Source organism: Eucyclogobius newberryi, unplaced genomic scaffold (assembly GCF_026437365.1).
Source record: "Eucyclogobius newberryi isolate DKJ021-1_F unplaced genomic scaffold, fEucNew1.0.hap1 SCAF_21, whole genome shotgun sequence".
In the NCBI taxonomy this organism is placed as follows: domain Eukaryota; kingdom Metazoa; phylum Chordata; class Actinopteri; order Gobiiformes; family Gobiidae; genus Eucyclogobius; species Eucyclogobius newberryi.
Window position 1 is genome coordinate 3,568,663 of NW_027315846.1, and position 14,466 is coordinate 3,583,128.

A 14,466-nucleotide genomic window follows, 5' to 3' on the forward strand; every position below is an offset into this window, starting at 1 on the left:
CTATAAAGGCTAAAATGGTTAAAAATAAGCAGAAGGCGCCGTGGAGAAATGAGGATTCGGTCAGGGCACAGAAAAGGGAGTGCCGCAGGGCCGAACGGAAATGGCGCAAGTCAAAGCTCCAGGTTCAAAAAGAGATTTACAAAGAAAAGCTGAACATGTACAACCTAATCTTATGTAGAACTAGGGAAAGATATTTTTCTGAAATAATTGGAAGCTGCAGTAACAACTCGCGTGTCCTGTTTGCCACAGTAAACAGATTAACAAACCCTCCAGCTCAGCTGCCGTTAGAACTCATTTCCACATCCAAGTGTAATGAGTTTGCATTATTCTTTAATGACAAAGTTCAGGGCATTAAAAATGCTATAAATCCCACAATGCAAAAAAATACCCTAAAACCACCAAGACACTTAGAGCAAACTCACTTTGCACCAGTAACTGACAAAACTGTCCATGAGATCATCACCAGTCTGAGTTCATCTACATGCTGCCTTGATGTGTTACCCACCAGATTTCTAAAGTCTGTGCTGAACAGTTTGTTAGCACCATTCACTCACATAATTAACATGTCGCTTCAATCTGGAACATTCCCAATGTCTTTGAAAACTGCGGTCATAAAGCCTCTCCTAAAGAAGAGCAGTCTTGATGCCGCAGTACTGAGTCATTACCGGCCCATCTCTAATCTGCCATTTTTGGGCAAAGTCCTTGAAAAGGTTGTTTACCAACAGCTCACAGATTTCCTCTTAATAAACAACTCATTTGATGTTTTTCAGTCAGGTTTTAGACCTCATCACAGCACTGAGACTGCTCTTGTCAAGGTGACAAATGACATCCGCCTGAACACTGACACGGGCAAAGCCTCAGTCTTAATTCTGTTAGATCTGAGTGCTGCTTTTGACACTGTCGATCATGGGATCCTCTTACAGAGACTAGAGGACTGGGTGGGCATCACTGGCACTGCCCTAAACTGGTTAAGGTCCTATCTGGAAGACAGGAAGTACTTTGTTGAAATTGGTAGCTGTGTCTCAGACCACATGACCCTGACCTGTGGAGTGCCCCAAGGGTCAGTCCTGGGTCCCCTTCTGTTCAACCTCTACATGCTGCCGTTGGGTCAGTTGATACGCAGTGAAAATGTGTCCTATCACAATTATGCAGACGACACTCAGATCTATGTTTCACTGTCGGCAGGTGAATATGGACCAGTAGATTCACTCTGTCACTGCATCCAACAGATCAGTGTGTGGATGCAAAACAACTTTCTCCAGCTGAACTCAGACAAGACTGAAATAATCGTTTTTGGCCCACAGAAACAAAGAGAAAGTGTTAGCGGTCACCTCCAGAGTCTCGCTCTAAAACCTACAAACCAAATTAGAAATCTGGGGGTAATAATGGACTCAGACTTGAACTTTAATAGCCACGTCAAATCAATAACATCAGCAGCTTTTTACCATCTAAAAAACATTGCCAAAATCAAAAATATAGTGTCAAAACCAGATTTAGAGAGACTTATCCATGCGTTTGTCTCCAGTAGATTAGACTACTGTAACGGCCTGCTCACTGGTCTCTCCAAACGAGTGGTAAAACAGCTGCAGTACATCCAGAACGCTGCTGCTCGGGTCCTGACCAGAACCAGGAAGTATGATCACATTAGTCCTGTTCTCAGGTCTCTGCACAGGCTCCTGTGGCTCAGAGAATAGACTTTAAAGCAGCTCTGCTTGTGTACAAGTCTCTCCATGGCCTAGCACCAAAGTACATCTTGGATATGTTAGTGCCATATGAACCATCTCGGACTCTGAGGACCTCAGGGACCGGCCTCCTGCTGGTGCCCAGAGTCAGGACTAAACATGGACCGGCCTCCTGCTGGTGCCAGAGTCAGGACTAAACATGGACCGGCCTCCTGCTGGTGCCCAGAGTCAGGACAAAACATGGACCGGCCTCCTGCTGGTGCCAGAGTCAGGACAAAACATGGGGAATCTGCGTTTCAGTTTTATGCAGCTAAAATCTGGAACAGTCTTCCTGAAGATGTGAGACAGGCTTCAACTCTGACAATGTTCAAATCTAAGCTAAAAACAGTTTTGTTTAGCTGCGCATATGACTGAAAGGATTTTTTCTTTGCACTCTTCTCTTTTGTTTGTGATTTTATTAGTTTAGAAAATCAGTTGGATTGATAATTTTTAATTTAGTTAATTTTATTGTATTTCTGTTTCTGTAATTTCTTTGTGATTTGAATGCATTTTTCCTGCTGTGAAGCACTTTGAATTGCCTTGTGTATGAAATGTGCTCTACAAATAAACTTGCCTTGCCTAATCGGCCGTAGTCACAGGTTTATCTGATTCTTTCCACATCTACAAACACAAAGCGTCACTGCATCGCTCAGAGAATATGCAAATTGTTCTTTAAAATGACTCAATTCAATTCGAATAATATAATGAAATATCGATCCAAAACGCTACTAAAATTCCATCAAAAAGTAACAAGTAACTCGTGCAGCGAGTAGTATATGCGTGTTATTTTGATACTTTTGTAGTTTTAGACCATGTAATTGTACTTTTACACAAGTACATATTTGCACTTAACCTGTTTTTATGTAAACACATCGGGGGAGGAAGAAAAATTCGACTTGTGTGCACAATCCTTTGGCAGTTTTATCTTGCGAGATCATGTTCCGTCCCGGTGCTGAGTGACAGGCACAGAATGGCCGACACGTGTCAATCATACGGCAGGAGTAAAGGGGGCAGGGCCAATAACAGCAGTGTAAAATGTGCACAAAACCTTCTATAACTTTTCAAATACCGTAATACTCATGTTTGCTGTTTATTAGATTAATTGGCTCTATATTTTCATGGAATATTGTGACATAGCAACAGACTATAAAACAAAAGTAATAATACATAAGTCACATTTGCCTCTGGGGACCGGAAACAGATGGCCCGCGGCCCGGTTTTGGCCCGGTGTCTCTTATGACATGGCCCAAACAGCACCCAAACGATCAGAAACCCACTAAGAGTTCATGCAAAAACCATTACTTCATAAATACACAGAAAAGCACAAGGAAAAGGCATCTTCATAATGTTGTTGTTGTTGTTGTTGTGTTGTTTTTAATGGCGATTGGCAGCCAACTGAAAATGTGCATTTACCGCCACCTACTGTAGTTGTACGTCTTCAAAGTATAATTTTTACGCTATTCTTTGGACTTTATTATTTAGGCTTGAGACATTAAAAAAGGCAGATTAAACATAAAAATCCATCAAAACGTTCGTGCTTTCTCATCGCGGCTACGTACAATCCCAAATAAAACAGTCAAACCTTGGACCTTTGCGGGCGATGCTCCAACTACTCGGCTGTGATATTATTTCGTTAAAATCACGCAATCATTCTAGCTAAACGACATTTACATCATTTACAGCACTTTGAACTACATTATTTAGAAGCAGATGGAGCGATAACGTGGGCTTCACTCACTTGACTGGCGGGGAAGGCATCCTTGACGTTGAAGTAGAACCCAAAGTAGATCATGTTGAAAATCCCATGGCGGCCCAGCGTGGACGTGAGCCCCCGGTTGAGCCCGTTCAGCCCAAACCCTCCGGCGTTGATGACCTTCCTCGCCTGAGCGAAGGAGGACGGTTGCTGCCGGGAAAACGAGTTCAAAGGACATGTCAGCAGAAATAAATGTAGTCCGAGCGCAGTGTATTGACGGCGAAAGGAAACGCACCTCTTTGAAGGCGTCTCTGTTGGCCTGCAGGCTGACTTTGACCACCTCGAACGGGTTGACCACCACAGCCTCGGTCAGACCAGAGCCCAGTCCAGCCACGGTCAAAGCCTTAACCGAGGACAAGAGATTAGTATTCGTTTTTGACCTTTCGACCAACTTTGGACCAGCTTTGGACCAGCTTTGGACCAACTTTGGACCAACTTTGGACCAGCTTTGGACCAACTTTGGACCAGCTTTGGACCAACTTTGGACCAACTTTGGACCAGCTTTGGACCAACTTTGGACCAACTTTGGACCAGCTTTGGACCAACTTTGGACCAACTTTGGACCAGCTTTGGACCAACTTTGGACCAGCTTTGGACCAACTTTGGACCAACTTTGGACCAGCTTTCGACCAACTTTGGACCAGCTTTCGACCAACTTTGGACCAGCGTTGGACCAACTTTGTTTCTTTGTCTTGTAGTGAGTCCATTTTCTCTCTGGCCTTGATCTGTTTTCTTGAGGGTGTTTTAAAGTTTAGAAAAATATTAAGAAAAGATTTTCCTGGGTTTCTTAATTCTGCAAAAGTAAAACAATGTAGTATTAAGCTTTTTCCATGCTATCGGTTTTTGCCAGACACGAGACAAAAATGCCACTTGCCGCCATATTGGATCTAGTGGCCAATATAAAAATATGTAAATTATAAAGGGAACACGCGTCAATGGCCCAAATTATCAGTATTAAATCGGTTTTAGGTGATTTTGAGCTTTCCTTTCTAACATTTATAACCTTCTGCCTGTTTTAAGTCGGTGAAAAGCCATGAGAAATCTGTTGGGTGGATCCAGTGTGGTCCTGACTGCCCTGTGTGGCACTGTATGACTGTTATTATAGAAGATATACCAAGACCCTGACCAAGACCCTGGCCAAGACCCTGATCAAGACCCTGACCAAGACCCTGGCCAAGACCCTGATCAAGACCCTGACCAAGACCCTGGTCAAGACCCTGATCAAGACCCTGATCAAGACCCTGACCAAGACCCTGGTCAAGACCCTGGTCAAGACCCTGACCAAGACCCTGATCAAGACCCTGGTCAAGACCCTGGTCAAGACCCTGGTCAAGACCCTGATCAAGACCCTGGTCAAGACCCTGGTCAAGACCCTGGCCAAGACCCTGACCAAGACCCTGACCAAGACACTAAGCCTGACCAAAACCCCGGCCAAGACCCTGATCAAGACCCTGGTCAAGACCCTGGCCAAGACCCTGATCAAGACCCTGGTCAAGACCCCGACCAAAATAATGACCAAGACCCTAAGCCTGACCAAGACCCCGGCCAAGACCCTGGCCAAGACCCTGACCAGGACCCTGACCAGGACCCTGAGTAAGACCCTGGCCAAGACCCTGACCAAGACCCTGACCAGGACCCTGGGCAAGACCCTGGCCAAGTCCCTGACCAAGACCCTAAGCCTGACCAAGACCCTGGCCAAAACCCCGACCAAGACCCTGACCAAGATAATGACCAAGACCCTGGTAAAGACCCTATGGGGACAATACAGCTTTCTCTCCTTTTTCCTGTTTGAAAATAGAAGCTTTGCAAACTTTTAGTTATGTCATACTTTTATCATACAATGTTTTACCTAAGAAATATCAACCAAGCACAGAATAAACTGAACCGGTTTGAGAGAATTGAATGTACAGTAAAGAAAAAGTGACAGTGTGAAACGCGGTGAACGTGTCCAGGCCGAGAGCGGTAGTTCCACTTTCACAAACCCGTTCTCCGAGTTCTTTTGTGCTCGCGCTCGCCAATGGACTTTTGACACAAGATAAACGAGGACTCGAGTCTGAGCAACACCTGCGTCTGTTATGACTCCTGCACAAGTGAGACCACAAACAGGACTCAAGAGGAAGAAGATGGAGTCAAATGTCACTCTGTCTGCAGCTGTCGAACATACGTCATTTTAGTAACTTATGTGACAATATCGGCAATAATATCATCTCTTATCCGTGAGTTTCTGTTTCCTGGTTTAAAGGTGCCATTTTGAGGACTTCTGCCCTTTCAAAAGAGACAGCATTTTAGTTTGTTGTCAGTTGCCATGGCAGCGGTCATCATTATTCATCAAATTATCAAACCATTGGATAGTTCCCTGTTGCGCCTTTAAGTAATTGTGCAATTTTTTTTAAAATTACACCTATTGTAACATGTTTTTACAATAAAACTAAATCTTTTTCTGACCTTAAGAAGCATAAAATCTCTTCTAGTTCACTCTAAACCGTTTGCAGTACATTCTCTCATATTCTGAGCGCCCCATTAGTCACGGCCATGATTTTAAAAGCGATTTTCACAAATTTCGGAGGCCAGAACAATGACATAACCGTTACCTAAAGTAATTAAATAGTTCAATATATTTGGATAAAGGACAGACGCCGATCACTAAATCAAGAATATACGATTTAATAAACTGAAATAAACCGCTGAATTATTTTGAATACATTCTTTAAGTGTTCATATAAAACGTCATTCATTTAATCAAAGTTATCAGTAACAATCTTCGCAGCGGACAAACGTGGAGCTGGATCAGTGCATATTTCATAAACTGTGACATGCATCGCACGGCTCTGTTTTGTTTGGGCCTCACGCAGCTTTTAGATTATGTAAAGGAAGAGCCATCAAACCTAACAGAGCGTGTCTACTTTCACGACTCCTGCCATCGGGGCCCCGGCAACGCTTAGAGGAAGTGTAACGCGAGTATCCAGTCAGGAAAGACTTGTACCTAATATTAAAGATGCAGCAACAAATGCATATCCACTCGTTTAAAGCGCCCCCTACAGGTCGCGAACTCTGCAGGCCGTAAACCCTACAGGTCGTGAACTCTGCAGGTCGTGAACCCTACAGGTCGTGAACTCTGCAGGTCGTGAACCCTACAGGTCGTGAACTCTGCAGGTCGTGAACCCTACAGGTCGTGACCTCTGCAGGTCGGACGAACCGTTGAACTAAAATGCAGTTAAGATAAATATATTTAAAATTTTGCTAAAACACATAAAATGTCATCACAGAATAGCACATTTTTTGGGTTTATAATTTCACTTCCTGTTTGTAATTGATGACGTCACACTAGGTTTTTCCTGTTTAACCCCCTGAAGAAGACATGACGTGACCTCCTGAAGAAGACATGATGTGACCTCCTGAAGAAGACATGATGTGACCCCCTGAAGAAGACATGACGTGACCTCCTGAAGAAGACATGATGTGACCTCCTGAAGAAGACATGACGTGACCCCCTGAAGAAGACATGATGTGACCCCCTGAAGAAGACATGACGTGACCCCTGAAGAAGACATGATGTGACCCCTGAAGAAGACATGACGTGACCCCCTGAAGAAGACATGATGTGACCCCCTGAAGAAGACATGACGTGACCCCCTGAAGAAGACATGATGTGACCCCCTGAAGAAGACATGATGTGACCCCCTGAAGAAGACATGATGTGACCCCCTGAAGAAGACATGACGTGACCCCCTGAAGAAGACATGACGTGACCTCCTGAAGAAGACATGACGTGACCTCCTGAAGAAGACATGATGTGACCCCCTGAAGAAGACATGATGTGACCCCTGAAGAAGACATGATGTGACCCCCTGAAGAAGACATGACGTGACCTCCTGAAGAAGACATGATGTGACCCCCTGAAGAAGACATGACGTGACCCCTGAAGAAGACATGACGTGACCTCCTGAAGAAGACATGATGTGACCCCTGAAGAAGACATGATGTGACCCCTGAAGAAGACATGACGTGACCCCCTGAAGAAGACATGACGTGACCTCCTGAAGAAGACATGACGTGACCTCCTGAAGAAGACATGATGTGACCCCCTGAAGAAGACATGATGTGACCCCCTGAAGAAGACATGATGTGACCCCTGAAGAAGACATGATGTGACCCCTGAAGAAGACATGATGTGACCCCCTGAAGAAGACATGATGTGACCTCCTGAAGAAGACATGATGTGACCCCCTGAAGAAGACATGATGTGACCTCCTGAAGAAGACATGATGTGACCTCCTGAAGAAGACATGATGTGACCCCCTGAAGAAGACATAACGTGACCCCCTGAAGAAGACATGATGTGACCCCCTGAAGAAGACATGACGTGACCCCCTGAAGAAGACATGATGTGACCCCCTGAAGAAGACATGATGTGACCCCCTGAAGAAGACATGATGTGACCCCTGAAGAAGACATGATGTGACCTCCTGAAGAAGACATGACGTGACCCCCTGAAGAAGACATGATGTGACCCCCTGAAGAAGACATGATGTGACATCCTGAAGAAGACATGATGTGACCCCCTGAAGAAGACATGACGTGACCCCTGAAGAAGACATGATGTGACCTCCTGAAGAAGACATGACGTGACCTCCTGAAGAAGACATGACGTGACCCCCTGAAGAAGACATGATGTGACCCCTGAAGAAGACATGATGTGACCTCCTGAAGAAGACATGACGTGACCCCCTGAAGAAGACATGATGTGACCCCCTGAAGAAGACATGATGTGACCTCCTGAAGAAGACATGATGTGACCCCCTGAAGAAGACATGACGTGACCCCTGAAGAAGACATGATGTGACCTCCTGAAGAAGACATGACGTGACCTCCTGAAGAAGACATGACGTGACCTCCTGAAGAAGACATGACGTGACCTCCTGAAGAAGACATGATGTGACCCCCTGAAGAAGACATGATGTGACCCCCTGAAGAAGACATGATGTGACCTCCTGAAGAAGACATGACGTGACCCCCTGAAGAAGACATGACGTGACCCCCTGAAGAAGACATGACGTGACCCCCTGAAGAAGACATGACGTGACCTCCTGAAGAAGACATGATGTGACCCCCTGAAGAAGACATGACGTGACCCCTGAAGAAGACATGACGTGACCCCTGAAGAAGACATGATGTGACCCCCTGAAGAAGACATGATGTGACCTCCTGAAGAAGACATGATGTGACCCCCTGAAGAAGACATGACGTGACCTCCTGAAGAAGACATGATGTGACCTCCTGAAGAAGACATGACGTGACCTCCTGAAGAAGACATGACGTGACCTCCTGAAGAAGACATGACGTGACCTCCTGAAGAAGACATGATGTGACCCCCTGAAGAAGACATGATGTGACCCCCTGAAGAAGACATGATGTGACCTCCTGAAGAAGACATGACGTGACCCCCTGAAGAAGACATGACGTGACCCCCTGAAGAAGACATGACGTGACCCCCTGAAGAAGACATGACGTGACCTCCTGAAGAAGACATGATGTGACCCCCTGAAGAAGACATGACGTGACCCCTGAAGAAGACATGACGTGACCCCTGAAGAAGACATGATGTGACCCCCTGAAGAAGACATGATGTGACCTCCTGAAGAAGACATGATGTGACCCCCTGAAGAAGACATGACGTGACCCCCTGAAGAAGACATGACGTGACCCCCTGAAGAAGACATGACGTGACCTCCTGAAGAAGACATGATGTGACCCCCTGAAGAAGACATGACGTGACCCCTGAAGAAGACATGACGTGACCCCTGAAGAAGACATGATGTGACCCCCTGAAGAAGACATGATGTGACCTCCTGAAGAAGACATGATGTGACCCCCTGAAGAAGACATGACGTGACCTCCTGAAGAAGACATGATGTGACCTCCTGAAGAAGACATGATGTGACCCCTGAAGAAGACATGATGTGACCCCCTGAAGAAGACATGATGTGACCCCCTGAAGAAGACATGACGTGACCTCCTGAAGAAGACATGATGTGACCCCTGAAGAAGACATGATGTGACCTCCTGAAGAAGACATGATGTGACCTCCTGAAGAAGACATGACGTGACCCCTGAAGAAGACATGATGTGACCTCCTGAAGAAGACATGATGTGACCCCTGAAGAAGACATGATGTGACCCCTGAAGAAGACATGACGTGACCCCTGAAGAAGACATGATGTGACCTCCTGAAGAAGACATGATGTGACCTCCTGAAGAAGACATGACGTGACCTCCTGAAGAAGACATGATGTGACCTCCTGAAGAAGACATGACGTGACCCCTGAAGAAGACATGATGTGACCCCCTGAAGAAGACATGATGTGACCCCCTGAAGAAGACATGATGTGACCCCCTGAAGAAGACATGACGTGACCCCTGAAGAAGACATGACGTGACCCCGTGAAGAAGACATGATGTGACCCCCTGAAGAAGACATGACGTGACCTCCTGAAGAAGACATGATGTGACCTCCTGAAGAAGACATGATGTGACCCCCTGAAGAAGACATGACGTGACCCCCTGAAGAAGACATGACGTGACCCCCTGAAGAAGACATGATGTGACCCCCTGAAGAAGACATGATGTGACCTCCTGAAGAAGACATGATGTGACCCCTGAAGAAGACATGATGTGACCCCCTGAAGAAGACATGATGTGACCCCTGAAGAAGACATGATGTGACCCCCTGAAGAAGACATGACGTGACCCCTGAAGAAGACATGATGTGACCTCCTGAAGAAGACATGACGTGACCTCCTGAAGAAGACATGACGTGACCCCCTGAAGAAGACATGATGTGACCCCTGAAGAAGACATGATGTGACCTCCTGAAGAAGACATGACGTGACCCCCTGAAGAAGACATGATGTGACCCCCTGAAGAAGACATGATGTGACCTCCTGAAGAAGACATGATGTGACCCCCTGAAGAAGACATGACGTGACCCCTGAAGAAGACATGATGTGACCTCCTGAAGAAGACATGACGTGACCTCCTGAAGAAGACATGACGTGACCTCCTGAAGAAGACATGACGTGACCTCCTGAAGAAGACATGATGTGACCCCCTGAAGAAGACATGATGTGACCCCCTGAAGAAGACATGATGTGACCTCCTGAAGAAGACATGACGTGACCCCCTGAAGAAGACATGACGTGACCCCCTGAAGAAGACATGACGTGACCCCCTGAAGAAGACATGACGTGACCTCCTGAAGAAGACATGATGTGACCCCCTGAAGAAGACATGACGTGACCCCTGAAGAAGACATGACGTGACCCCTGAAGAAGACATGATGTGACCCCCTGAAGAAGACATGATGTGACCTCCTGAAGAAGACATGATGTGACCCCCTGAAGAAGACATGACGTGACCTCCTGAAGAAGACATGATGTGACCTCCTGAAGAAGACATGACGTGACCTCCTGAAGAAGACATGACGTGACCTCCTGAAGAAGACATGACGTGACCTCCTGAAGAAGACATGATGTGACCCCCTGAAGAAGACATGATGTGACCCCCTGAAGAAGACATGATGTGACCTCCTGAAGAAGACATGACGTGACCCCCTGAAGAAGACATGACGTGACCCCCTGAAGAAGACATGACGTGACCCCCTGAAGAAGACATGACGTGACCTCCTGAAGAAGACATGATGTGACCCCCTGAAGAAGACATGACGTGACCCCTGAAGAAGACATGACGTGACCCCTGAAGAAGACATGATGTGACCCCCTGAAGAAGACATGATGTGACCTCCTGAAGAAGACATGATGTGACCCCCTGAAGAAGACATGACGTGACCCCCTGAAGAAGACATGACGTGACCCCCTGAAGAAGACATGACGTGACCTCCTGAAGAAGACATGATGTGACCCCCTGAAGAAGACATGACGTGACCCCTGAAGAAGACATGACGTGACCCCTGAAGAAGACATGATGTGACCCCCTGAAGAAGACATGATGTGACCCCTGAAGAAGACATGATGTGACCCCCTGAAGAAGACATGACGTGACCTCCTGAAGAAGACATGATGTGACCTCCTGAAGAAGACATGATGTGACCCCTGAAGAAGACATGATGTGACCCCCTGAAGAAGACATGATGTGACCCCCTGAAGAAGACATGATGTGACCCCTGAAGAAGACATGATGTGACCCCCTGAAGAAGACATGATGTGACCCCCTGAAGAAGACATGATGTGACCCCCTGAAGAAGACATGACGTGACCTCCTGAAGAAGACATGATGTGACCTCCTGAAGAAGACATGATGTGACCCCTGAAGAAGACATGATGTGACCCCCTGAAGAAGACATGATGTGACCCCCTGAAGAAGACATGACGTGACCTCCTGAAGAAGACATGATGTGACCCCTGAAGAAGACATGATGTGACCTCCTGAAGAAGACATGATGTGACCTCCTGAAGAAGACATGACGTGACCCCTGAAGAAGACATGATGTGACCTCCTGAAGAAGACATGATGTGACCCCTGAAGAAGAAATGATGTGACCCCTGAAGAAGACATGACGTGACCCCTGAAGAAGACATGATGTGACCTCCTGAAGAAGACATGATGTGACCTCCTGAAGAAGACATGACGTGACCTCCTGAAGAAGACATGATGTGACCTCCTGAAGAAGACATGACGTGACCCCTGAAGAAGACATGATGTGACCCCCTGAAGAAGACATGATGTGACCCCCTGAAGAAGACATGATGTGACCCCCTGAAGAAGACATGACGTGACCCCTGAAGAAGACATGACGTGACCCCGTGAAGAAGACATGATGTGACCCCCTGAAGAAGACATGACGTGACCTCCTGAAGAAGACATGATGTGACCTCCTGAAGAAGACATGATGTGACCCCCTGAAGAAGACATGACGTGACCCCCTGAAGAAGACATGACGTGACCCCCTGAAGAAGACATGATGTGACCCCCTGAAGAAGACATGATGTGACCTCCTGAAGAAGACATGATGTGACCCCTGAAGAAGACATGATGTGACCCCCTGAAGAAGACATGATGTGACCCCTGAAGAAGACATGATGTGACCCCCTGAAGAAGACATGACGTGACCCCTGAAGAAGACATGATGTGACCTCCTGAAGAAGACATGACGTGACCTCCTGAAGAAGACATGATGTGACCTCCTGAAGAAGACATGATGTGACCCCCTGAAGAAGACATGATGTGACCCCTGAAGAAGACATGATGTGACCTCCTGAAGAAGACATGATGTGACCCCTGAAGAAGACATGATGTGACCCCCTGAAGAAGACATGATGTGACCTCCTGAAGAAGACATGACGTGACCCCCTGAAGAAGACATGACGTGACCCCCTGAAGAAGACATGACGTGACCCCCTGAAGAAGACATGATGTGACCCCTGAAGAAGACATGATGTGACCCCCTGAAGAAGACATGATGTGACCTCCTGAAGAAGACATGACGTGACCCCCTGAAGAAGACATGATGTGACCCCCTGAAGAAGACATGATGTGACCTCCTGAAGAAGACATGATGTGACCCCCTGAAGAAGACATGACGTGACCTCCTGAAGAAGACATGACGTGACCCCTGAAGAAGACATGATGTGACCCCCTGAAGAAGACATGATGTGACCCCCTGAAGAAGACATGACGTGACCCCTGAAGAAGACATGATGTGACCCCCTGAAGAAGACATGATGTGACCTCCTGAAGAAGACATGATGTGACCCCTGAAGAAGACATGATGTGACCCCCTGAAGAAGACATGATGTGACCTCCTGAAGAAGACATGATGTGACCCCCTGAAGAAGACATGATGTGACCCCTGAAGAAGACATGATGTGACCCCCTGAAGAAGACATGACGTGACCCCTGAAGAAGACATGATGTGACCTCCTGAAGAAGACATGACGTGACCCCTGAAGAAGACATGATGTGACCCCCTGAAGAAGACATGAGTGAGGACTCTAAACTAACACTAACTAAAAACTTGTCGAAACCTGTCGAGTTTGGGAATTGAATCCAGGACTTTCTTGCGGCGAGAGTCTAAACTTCTGTTACCATGACGACCATTTGTCTTTGGAGAAAAAAGATTTATAGATAGTAATAATATAAAGAATAAAACATATTTCTTTATACACATAGAAGGGGGTAATATGTACTTTAGAGGAAAACTATCTGCAGGTATTTAAATATTTGTATTGTACATGTGATTGCTTTTGTTGCACAGTGTTTATTAGTACTACGATTTAAAAATGTTACTTATAAATACAAAAGGTTAAATATATTGACACAAATTATAATAAGTAATAGTGTTGTATACCTAAGTAATAATCAAATATATGTCAGAAGGACAAAATCTCGCAACTTTTAGTTTTGTTTTCCATAAAACATGATATATTGAGTTGATTGACATGTTTAACCTAAACAGTTGCCGTCTTGACAACTTAATCATGCCTAACTATTCAAATATTGATTGCGCAAGCCTCACTTTAAGTAAACGCTGATGTCTTCTCGTCATTAGCATCAGACCAAACTCTCCCGGACCACAATCCCTAATAAAATTGACACTCTGCGCAGGTACATGTGATTTGCGGTGCGGCAGCGTGCGGTGCGTAATTTACCTTTTTCCACATAAAATCCAGCTGAATCCCTTTAATTTGAGCTAATATTAGAGGAAGCATGCACACTTGAATGCCTTTTCTGGCCCTGGCATGTTTGGCCGGCGGTTTTCGGGGTTTTGTACAGAGCGCCGTTTGTTTGGGGCCCCGGCTCGCGTCATGGGGACACGTCAGGGTTGTCTCCTCGGCCCATTACTCTTCTGCGCTCTTTATCCCATCCTCTCAGACGGGCCCGCCGATGTTTACACAGCCAGAGTCCAGCTTTAATTCAGTATTTGTGCTATTACGCCGCGTGTCCTCGTTAATCAGAGTGAAGGCATTCAGCTGGTCG

General features: G+C 46.2%; 1 protein-coding gene across 1 annotated transcript in view; it reads right to left on the minus strand.

The window, feature by feature from the left end:
• slc25a21 (solute carrier family 25 member 21) overlaps positions 1-14,466 on the minus strand; it is a 231,495-nt gene that overhangs the window by 16,187 nt on the left and 200,842 nt on the right. Inside the window, exons 6-7 of the mRNA XM_072457582.1 lie at positions 3,710-3,817; positions 3,460-3,624 (exon numbers count right to left, since the gene is read on the minus strand). Of these exons, the coding sequence (XP_072313683.1) occupies positions 3,460-3,624; positions 3,710-3,817 (273 nt within the window). The remainder of the gene's footprint in view (positions 1-3,459; positions 3,625-3,709; positions 3,818-14,466) is intronic.